This window comes from Hyalella azteca, unplaced genomic scaffold, assembly GCF_000764305.2.
Source record: "Hyalella azteca isolate HAZT.00-mixed unplaced genomic scaffold, Hazt_2.0.2 contig15286, whole genome shotgun sequence".
Taxonomy (NCBI): domain Eukaryota; kingdom Metazoa; phylum Arthropoda; class Malacostraca; order Amphipoda; family Hyalellidae; genus Hyalella; species Hyalella azteca.
Genome location: NW_025945143.1, coordinates 9,116 through 19,162, shown reverse-complemented (window position 1 = coordinate 19,162; position 10,047 = coordinate 9,116). Strand labels below are relative to the sequence as shown.

Genomic DNA, 10,047 nt, shown 5'->3' with positions numbered 1-10,047 from the left:
TCATGCAATTATATTAAATTATCAAGTTGAAAATAATTTAAGTATACTTAATCATAAATCTAATACAGATCAATCATGCCGCATATCGAGTAATGTACGAGGAGTAAATGGTAGAACAATAAATAACGATAAGCTCGGGTATTGCATTGTGAACTACAGAATTAAATAACATTAAGAGCTTATGATAAGTATATAACATTATAAATAATTGCATAACTGAGACCACATCAATAATTACATTCATGATTCAGGTGGATATCACTAATCTAAACTGAGTCTGTGCTTGCGACATCGCATCATCTGTTTTGAGTGGCATTATTGCTCTGCCCATCGCCGCTCGGTGATTGTCGACTAGAAAACGGGATTGGCAGACCCAAGTCCCTGCGAAGCGTTAGTTCATTTGTGAAGGGTTCGTCCCACAGTCGCAGGGTGCGGGTGTTTGCTTCGTGAGCACCACCAGGTGAGGTGCTTCCACTCGTCCTATGAGGAGACAAATGAACGCCTGAGGAACTAGTGGCCTCATTCAGGTCGTTAACGATCAGGCGAGGCTCTGAACGCCTGGCGGCAGGGACGTTACCAGAGAACAGCTCATCTTCATCAACTCCCCAAATGTCATTCGTGACAATTTCATCCTCCTCATGACCGTCCGCGCTCTCGGACTTCCACCACTCCAAGAGGTTGCTCACGACTGACCCTGACCGCTTCTTTATAGTCCTCGCGACATCGTCATCGCCGCCAGGTGCCACAAGCCGCGTTTCCCCGTCTGTAGCCACCCACGTCTCCACTTGCTCCACATCGACTTGCCCCTCCTCCTCCCCTGCGTGAGTATCACGTTCTCCTGCATCGGTCGTGCGCGTACTGCAGCACCGATTGCGTGTCCAGGGCGTCGCGGTAGACGAACTCCACCTCGTCAGGAGTCAGGCTCAGCAGCACGCGCGTCACTTCAGACTCTGTAACGCCAGGAAAAAGTTAGACAGTGGCATGCAAGCTGCGTTCAGTGTAGGAGTTTGCACATTAATTGCAAAAATTAAAGGTACAAGCGTTCGTTGTCAATAATCTGCAATGAAATGACTCGAGGAAATCATAGCGCTGTGGCAGGTAAAAAATTTATTAACATGCTTCACTCACTTGGCTTGGATCTGTTTTTGTTGACGGTTTGATTATACTGCATCCTGAAAGTGAAGGCCTCGATGATGAAGGCAAGCACTACGCTCATCACAACCATCATCACCATGTAGAAGAGCATAAAGAACACGCGCGACCCATCACCACACACAAACGCGTAGCCTGCGACAGAAAAATATTTAGATTAATGACAGGTAAGCCTGTCGAATTGTAGTTACATTTCATTTATCATAAATGTGATGTAACGTTTCTTTCCGTCATGAGCCCATCAGGTGGAAAAAGAAGTCAGGCTTACCGGTGTTTAAATTTTCCCATTGTTTAAAAAATTCATTAATTTCAAACTGAAATTTTAACATTCTTTGTAACGCGAGAAAAATGGCATTCGCCACAAGTTAGTGCGATCGAGATAATTCATCAAGTGCATCAAACTCCTTAAATTAGTGTTAGATTTCAAAAATTTCTGAAGCCGCTAAGTCATGAATAATGGTACCAAGTGAGATTAAACTAAACAGGTTTTAAAGCAACATAACATAGGTAACCTAAAGCTCCGACTAAAAACGCATGACAGAGACTTAAATGGAATAAATTGCAGCACGCAGTAAAAATCAACTTATGTATAAATAACAAACAAAATACCTACCTAATTGAGTAAAATATTAATAAGAATCACCTTCCATGATGATGAACCAGTTGTTGACGACTGTGAGCTCGAAGAGCGTCACTCCCGCCATGAAGATGTTGTCAAAGTTGTTGAGGTAATAGTAGCTCTGATACGCAGAGCTGTTGTCAGCCTTGTAGTACTGCTCAACTGTGCTGTTCCTGCACGCAACAATCTAAGAATTAACAAGTTGTTACGAATATAACAAGCGCATGAGATGTTAACAATTTGAAATTGCGAATATGGAATTGGAATTGGGGTGCGTGGTGACCTACGGTCACGACCTTTAAATCGGTCATGCACGCTGCCTAAAAAACTTTTACTAGCATCAAAAAAATTAAAAGTTCACACTCTTATGTTAATAAAAAAGTTCAAATATACCATATTCACAGCTGTCCTAAGAAAAAATATAAAAATTTGACAATCGCAAAAAATTAAAACCACGTACTAAAACAATTTACGCCCCACATTCCATCAACAAGTGCTCTACAGTTTCCTTCTCATCCCCATCACACATAAAACATTTATCTTCTCTCCTTTCATTCCACCTGTATTTCATTCCACCTGTACGTCCATTCACACCTAGCGCGCCTGCCCTAACACAAAACAGAAGGTCCCCACCTCTACTACCATCATACATACATTCATATTGAAAACATGAAAACAAAAATTCTGAAACTCACACGCTTGCCACACGCACATCCATAAGCCCTTCATTGCTAGTACGGCAATAATAACTTTCATGCAGGATTCCTGCAGGTAGGTACTCCATCACGCACGGCGGTTGTTCTCTATACCCACAAAATTTCTTGCTTTCCACATACTTACACTATTCTGGCCTACAAGAAAACCTACCATTAAAAAACTATTTCTGCCAAACTCCACCAATAAAGTACCTTCTACCAACTCTACCACTGGGCTCTTACACGCAACAGTTCTCAAGGTTGTACGGTGAGAACATCTCCATGCCGATGATGGCGAAGAAGTAGTAGATGAGGATGATGACCACACACGCGGACATCACACGGGGAGCCAGCAGCAACATCGTCTCGAATACCTCCCGGTACCGACGCCGTATGCGGAACAGGCGCAACAACCTGCGTGCCAGGTAATAGTTTGTGAGCAAACCTAGTGTTCAAAAACTTGGTCAAAATGAAATAAAAATGCTATCGTCAAAAACAAAGGCTATTAACATGGCAGTCAAAAGCAAAATTGTGACGAAGCAAGACGCAGTACCAAACCCAAATAGATAATACACAATGAAAATTAAGAAATTATTCAAAAGTAATCTATTGATTGATGTGTTGATAATAAACCGCACCTGAGAAGCCTGAGAATGACGATGTAGTGGAAGGACCGATAGAAGGCCTCTGCTATAACTCCAGCAATGCTGAGCAGCGTGACGGTGATGTCAAAAATGTTCCAGCCACAACTGAAGTACTCAGTGACACCAAGACCCAGCAGCTTCAGCAGCACCTCGCAGCTGTAGACTGAACATAAACTCAGTCAATACTTCAATATAGTATTCAATAGAACATACCGTAGCATGCTAGGGAAGAGATATATATTACCGTTTTGTGCACAGCACAGTGGGCACTCGCAAACAATATACAAGCTACGCAGCAAGGTCGGACAGAATATACACTGTATTCTGTTGACACAGAATATACAAGCAACGGTATATTCTGTTCACACAGATTATACAAGCAACGTTATATTCTGCTCACACAGAATATGCAAGCAACACAGCACAGTGGGCACTGACACACAATAAAGATGAGCTGGAACCACGAGACGTGCGCCTCAACAGGCAGGCTGCCGCCCCCCGCGGACGCGAAGAAAGTTACGATCAGAAGCTCTACGCCATTGCTGCATATCACCAGGTCTACAAAGGACATTTGTCAGCATTACAAAATTTTAGATTATTTCAGAAAAATCTATTTATCAACAGATTTCATAATCACTTCCAAATTATCCTGAAAGTATGGCGCAAACTAGGCAAAACTATTCAAAATACGATTTAAAAAAAACATTATAAATATGATTATGAAGAACAATAAAGTGTGGTTTGATACAAGTTTACGTAATCTAATCGTACTTAGCTATATGGAACTGCCAAATTGAATGTGAGAAGAGATGATGTCAGTAGAAAAACTCACTTGGAACAATTTTTAAGGAAACAAAAGTCACGGTTTCATCAAAGCATCTGATAAAAAGTTTTTTACGAAACATTGAATAAAAAGTTTTCAAGAAACGCCTGGCTTACAACTTGAACTTTGTAACGTAAATATTTTTCTCTAAGAAATCCATAGATGGAAATAAAGCAATGTCGACCAACAACGCATCTTATCAGGCAGGGTCAAATTTTCAGCAAGGTTATACATGCATAATAAACGAGTTAGTCACTAAGACTGACACACAAAGGCCTCCCACACAGGTGAGGTGACCATCTTCCTGATGGCCGCCCCCACGGCAGGTCCTGGCGCCGGCAGGTGGCAGTACCACGCAGGCTCAGGGTCGGTGGGTCGCCACTGCAGGCCGCACGCGATGTATACTTGATAGAACTGTCGCGCGTCTCAAAGCAGCAAATACATTTTTTTCAAGACTACAATATTCAATTGGAAACTCTCCAAGCGCTCGACAGTCAGGTAAATTCTAAGAAGAGAAGTCATTAATTATCTCTAATGAAAGAGATTATGATGATAAGATATTTATACTAACTATGTTTAGTTTTAAAATGATTAATGATAAAAAAAATGAAAATGAAATAGAAGCTAAATAAAGCTGGTAGGTATAAGAGGGAAAACGATTTTCCGTCTATTATAAAAAATCAAAATTAGTTTATTATGTAGGCGACCAGAAACACAACTCAGACATAAGGTCGCTTGTTGGTAGTCTCTTCACTGGCAAGCAGTAACCCAAGATCTAGTACATAACTATACTAGTAATTTTAATGCCCAGGCGCTTCACGTAAACAGACATTTTCATTTAATAGAACGGCATCGCAGATACTACTCGCATGTATTCATAGACCTACAAACAGGGACTGTTTAGAGAATGAAAATAATGAGAAGAAATTCGACATAACCGACGTTGTTTTGTTAAAAGTACGTTATTTAAACTCACAACAGCGACGGACTGAGGTAAACAGGTGCCAGTTTTAGAAACATCTGAAGAAAAGTTCCACTCGCTGATAATATAAATCAACGAATTCTCTGGTCATCGATCGCACGTGTTTTAGAAACAGTAAACATGAGCGTGGTTTATCAATAGCTACGACGCGGACTCACTGGCTTTAGGCTTATAGAACTTAAGGAGCCCCGTGAAGCGCGTGTAGGATATGGCGTGGGGGCAGCTGCGGGACACGAGCAGGCGGAAGGCGAGCTGACAGGCGTGGCGCTTGTGCAGCAGCAACTTCCTGAACTTCTCCTTCTCGATGCCGCTGAACACCACGAACACGATCGCCATCAGCTGGTGGTGGGGGGAGCGTTACAAGCATGGGGAGGTGTTAGGGGGCATGGGGAGGTGCTAGGGGGCATGGGGAAGGTGTTAGGGGGCATGGGGCATGTGCTATGGGGCGTGGGGGAGGTGTTGATGAGCAGAGAGAAGAGGGGAGAGCATGAGGAGGACGTAAGGGAGGATATGTGGGGAGATATGACGTGACAAGAGGAGCAATAAGGAGGCGCTAGGTCAGACCAAGCAAGACACAATGACAAATGAAATACAAATTGAACACCAGGCCTTGAAAAATAAATAATGTGACCTTGTAAAAGAATACTGGACCTTAATGAATAAATGTGCGAGCCGCACAAAAAAATGTCTAGTGGGCATGCCGAACAAACTTTCCATTTATGGCGCTATAAAATAAATATGGGAGCCATATCAAACAACTAGTGAAAGAGAAAGACGAGAAAAGAGCTCACGAAGTTCATGATGCAGTAGAGTGTGACGGCGAGGTAGAGGATGAAGAAGGCGGCACTGCAGCGGTTGCGAGCGTAGGCCGGCATCATCACGTCAGGGAAGCTGCAATACTCCAACTTTAATACCTATCACTAATAGTAATATTAATATCAGTCACTTTACTGTCATAAAGTTAGCTAAGGCTTCATTTACGAACGTTTTTTACTTTTGTCTATTCAGTACAATAAAGGAAATAACATTAATTGACAGTTGGTAAAAATTTAATGTCAGAAATATTTCAGAATTATTAAATCCTCTTAGGGAGATAAAATTCAAAATATAAATTAAGTATTCCACAAGGAGAGCTACACTAAGCTTGAAAAACATTTTCTTGAAAAGCATCATAAAGAGCATGTGCATATAATACACTCTGGTCAATCAAATTACTTCACCAAATTGAACAGCATATTTCAAGTTAATACACAATTTAATAGCGTTTGAATTGAATTATTTTTAAATTTAAATGATAGTGCAATAAGGCTGGTTCACAAAACTGTGGCAGGAAAAAATTTCAAAGCTATGTTATTATATCACGAAAAATGTTTGTCTGCAAGGGAATCTGAAAAAAGTAATAGAAATAGAATAAATAATTAAATAATAATGAAAGAAATATAAAAGTATCTCACTTGGCTGTTGTGAGAAGCACAAAGAGGGACACAAAAGATTGTCCGAGCGTGGTGAAGTAAGGGTCGTCTTGGTACGGGCTGAACAAATAATACCCCAGAGTGGTGAAGACTGTGAGCACCAACATCAGGATAGCCATTATCTCCAGCACCGGAGGCACAGACTGCAGCAGCTGACGCATGAATCTGGTATGTACAATGTGAATATGGTACAATCATACAAGGATTTGTTGTACTTAACGATTCATTAGCCAGATTAAGCAAGATACAGTGTTGAATTTTATACTTATGAGTTCGTTCAAAAACATCTTTGTTTGTATGAATCTGGGATGTACAATGTGCATATGGTACAATCATACAAGGATTTGCTCTACTTGATGATTCACTAGCCACTACAGGATTGAATTTTACACTTTTGAGTTCGTTCAAAAATATCTTTGTTTGTATGGAACAATGTTGTCACAGTGTGTGAATACCTCACTAGGAGTCAGCTATTGCTAATCAAGATGAAAGCTTCAGCAAAATTTTATAACCAAAACTACTTAAATAGTAAGACTGAAAAACTCCAGTATACAAGTTTCCACTATGATCTCCATTGAAAAAATCTGTTAGGACCAAACTGAGACTAATCTCTCACCACCATTTTCTGGCTCAGTTCAAATGATGGTGGCTTGCCCGGGCCATCTTCAAAACTCTCTCAGTCAGAGAGAGTTTTGTTAATTTATGTCCATAACTTCTGTTTTAATACCCAACCTGTGTGTGAACAATCTCGTAAACATGTTCAATAAATGTCAGAAAGTTGGGTACCTCCTGACACCTCCAAGGTAGCGGTTATCAAGAAGGAAGATGGGGCGCAAGGCTCGCGTGGCTCTGAAGTGACTAGAGTTGCGGATGATGACGGTAATCGCTTCTGCCACCATCACCAGCCACGCCCCGCACTGAGCATTACCATAATTGCAGTTAAATACACACATTATAATTTTCAATAGAAATAGTTGCACTTGCATTGATAATTGACAGTTAAGCAATGTAAGAAAAGATATTGGAGCTATCAAATATCAACGTCAGGCAATATGTGCTACAAAAAATAGGAACTTTTAACACTGCCCAAACAAGTAGGTAATGTATTATGATATAAAGTGAAAAAAAAACAGTACATAAATTTAGCAAGCAAACATGATAGATAGCGCAGAACAACCTTCATTCAGCACCACAGAATATTAATTTAATTCTAAATCAGAGAAATGTACATACAATTTTTACAAAAGATTAATTTGAAAATACTATGGACAATATGTAACTTCTATTGACTGATCTAATAATTAAATTATGATTCACAAGCAATATTTAGCAGAAAACTTAAATTTATAAATATATGTGAAGTGGCCATTTGAAATTCACTATGTAAATATAATTTGAGATTAGACCACATGATAGTATTGTTACCAACTTTAATCATAGAGCGAGTGTGTTTAGAGAAATTGCGCCAGCCTCTCCACTTGAGCTGCAGCACAATGCTGATGCCCAACACGCCTAGAGCAAATAGCTCCACAGTAGCATGGATCCCTGCATTCAAATCCTGCAAAATATCATCAGTTAGAATCATTTGATAATTTGCACACAGCTGCATCTTGAAATTTATTGCCAAAATTTCAAAAGATAACAGGAAGGGGTTCACAGTTCTTTTACCAACTTGTGAGATAACTAGTAATACATGAAGCTAATTTTGATGATCTACTGTTAAGTTAACCTGGTATGAAAAAAAATATACTTTCAGATCATTAATACCAGAATTGCCACATTTATCAAGCAATAGGTATATAAATCAGTAGACTTACCTATTTAGAAGTTATAATACACTAAAGAACTGAAGAAATTAGTTGGGTTTCATAAGAAAAATTGAGAAAGTTTTGTAGGGAAAAAAATAAAAATAAACAAACCTTAAATATATACACAGCCGGTCTCTCAGCAGCAGCCAAAGACAGTAGCAGAACTGAAGCAAAAAGGTCGAGGGAGTAAAACCACAGAGAGTGAGACAAGAGGTATGCTGGCAAGGATCCTCTATCTCTGGGGTGGCTGTCAAATTTATCATTGTCTTCCCCTTCCTGCAAAAAAAATATATATTGAACATTTATATTCCATAAAATTTCATATATAGCCAAAGAACTGGAACATATGAAAATTTTCAAATAAAATGTACCGAATCATGGAACAAACACTAAGTTATTAGAGATTTTATAATTTGAATATTTAAATAAAACAAATCCAGATGTGCTTGTTCTGAATAAATCAAGAAAATGTGATCAAGTAATGTTAGATAAAACCTACTTGAAGGAAGATAGCAGCCTCATGGTAATTCATCTGCCAAATGTTTTCATTATTGCTTGGAGTTGATCCTGAAGATGCTGCTTGGTCTTCAAAAGTCACCCTTGGAACCTCAGTCTCATTGTTAGGTCCAATAATGGCCAAAGTGCTGTTTGTGTCAGGAATGCTGCCATCAGGTTCAGTAACACTGCTGCTGAACCTCAGTTGTCTCATAAATGAGTGCTGAGTGTGAGAAGACTCCTCGAGTTGACTTGAGTTGGCAGGCATAATGTACGAGCTATCACAGGAGTGAGCAGGAGCTTGCCTCATGGATGGACTGTTACTCATGGCCAAGATATCAGAAAATTGAGCATCTGGAGATTTAGCAGCACATAAAAACTATCTGGAAATCTGGTTGCAGCTCTATTTGCTTTTAACTCAACTTAGAAGCACTTAGTTTGGAAGAAACAAAACCACAATTATGATTCAGCTCCTGATTAACAAGAACTGCTGGAGAAATGAAATAGAAATATATGAATTGGCATGCATTGTAGTACAATGATCATTTTCATTGTCAGTGTTGTCCATCATGCACATTTTTGCTATTCCATTTCTTCACAAAAGTGAAGATACTTTAGAAACTGAATAGAATTAAAAAAAATAAAAATTTTGCACAATATTAGCAGCCAAACAGTCAATAAAAAAAAAGATGAAATTTGATCAAATACAAAACAAATCAACTAAAATGAGAAGTAAGAAGGATCAATGAGAAGAAAATTTCAGCAAATTAGAGTGGAAGATAATTTAGGATACTAGGTATATTCTAGGCTCACTAAAACTTCTAGACCTGCCACAAGTCAGGCAATGTAAGTGTTTCTGAGAGCCTGAGAGGTATAGATATATCTACACAAAAATGGAGCTGACACAATATTTAAATAAAAAGTAAATTCTTATAATGCTCCTAGGAGCACATTATAAACAAATATCTTCATTATTAATTAGGTCACAATTGGTTTTGATTTGAAATAACATGCATGGTCAGTCTGATATAAGTCAGCATCTTGCATGCTAATAACAATAAAGTCTTGCAGCGCTTGCAGTAGCATATTGTCAATAGATACCTACAAAACAGGGTAATAAAGGATGGACAGGGTAATAAAGGATGGATGGGGTAAAAAGGGATGGATGGGGTAATAAGGGATGGATGGGGTAATAAGGGATGGATGGGGTAATAAGGGATGGATGGGGTAATAAGGGATGGATGGGGTAATAAGGGATGGATGGGGAAATAAAGGATGGATGGGGTAGAAGGGATGGGTAGGAAAAATAGGGACAGCCTTCTGCCATAGGGTAAAAATTTTATAGCAGCAAAACTAA

The 10,047-nt window shown here is 39.4% G+C and overlaps 1 protein-coding gene across 1 annotated transcript; it reads right to left on the bottom strand.

The window, feature by feature from the left end:
- Positions 1-296: 296 nt before the first annotated feature.
- LOC108681917 (two pore channel protein 1) lies at positions 297-9,347 on the bottom strand. Its single transcript, XM_047884358.1, has 15 exons — positions 8,695-9,347; positions 8,307-8,471; positions 7,817-7,945; positions 7,174-7,304; positions 6,370-6,552; positions 5,707-5,806; positions 5,074-5,254; positions 4,204-4,358; positions 3,549-3,672; positions 3,105-3,273; positions 2,710-2,880; positions 1,796-1,944; positions 1,129-1,287; positions 843-950; positions 297-763 (listed from the first exon to the last, which is right to left on the bottom strand). Exons 1-15 carry the CDS (start codon positions 9,016-9,018, stop codon positions 297-299), a joined length of 2,715 nt encoding a protein of 904 aa, XP_047740314.1. The 5' UTR covers positions 9,019-9,347.
- Between the last annotated feature and the right edge of the window lie 700 nt (positions 9,348-10,047).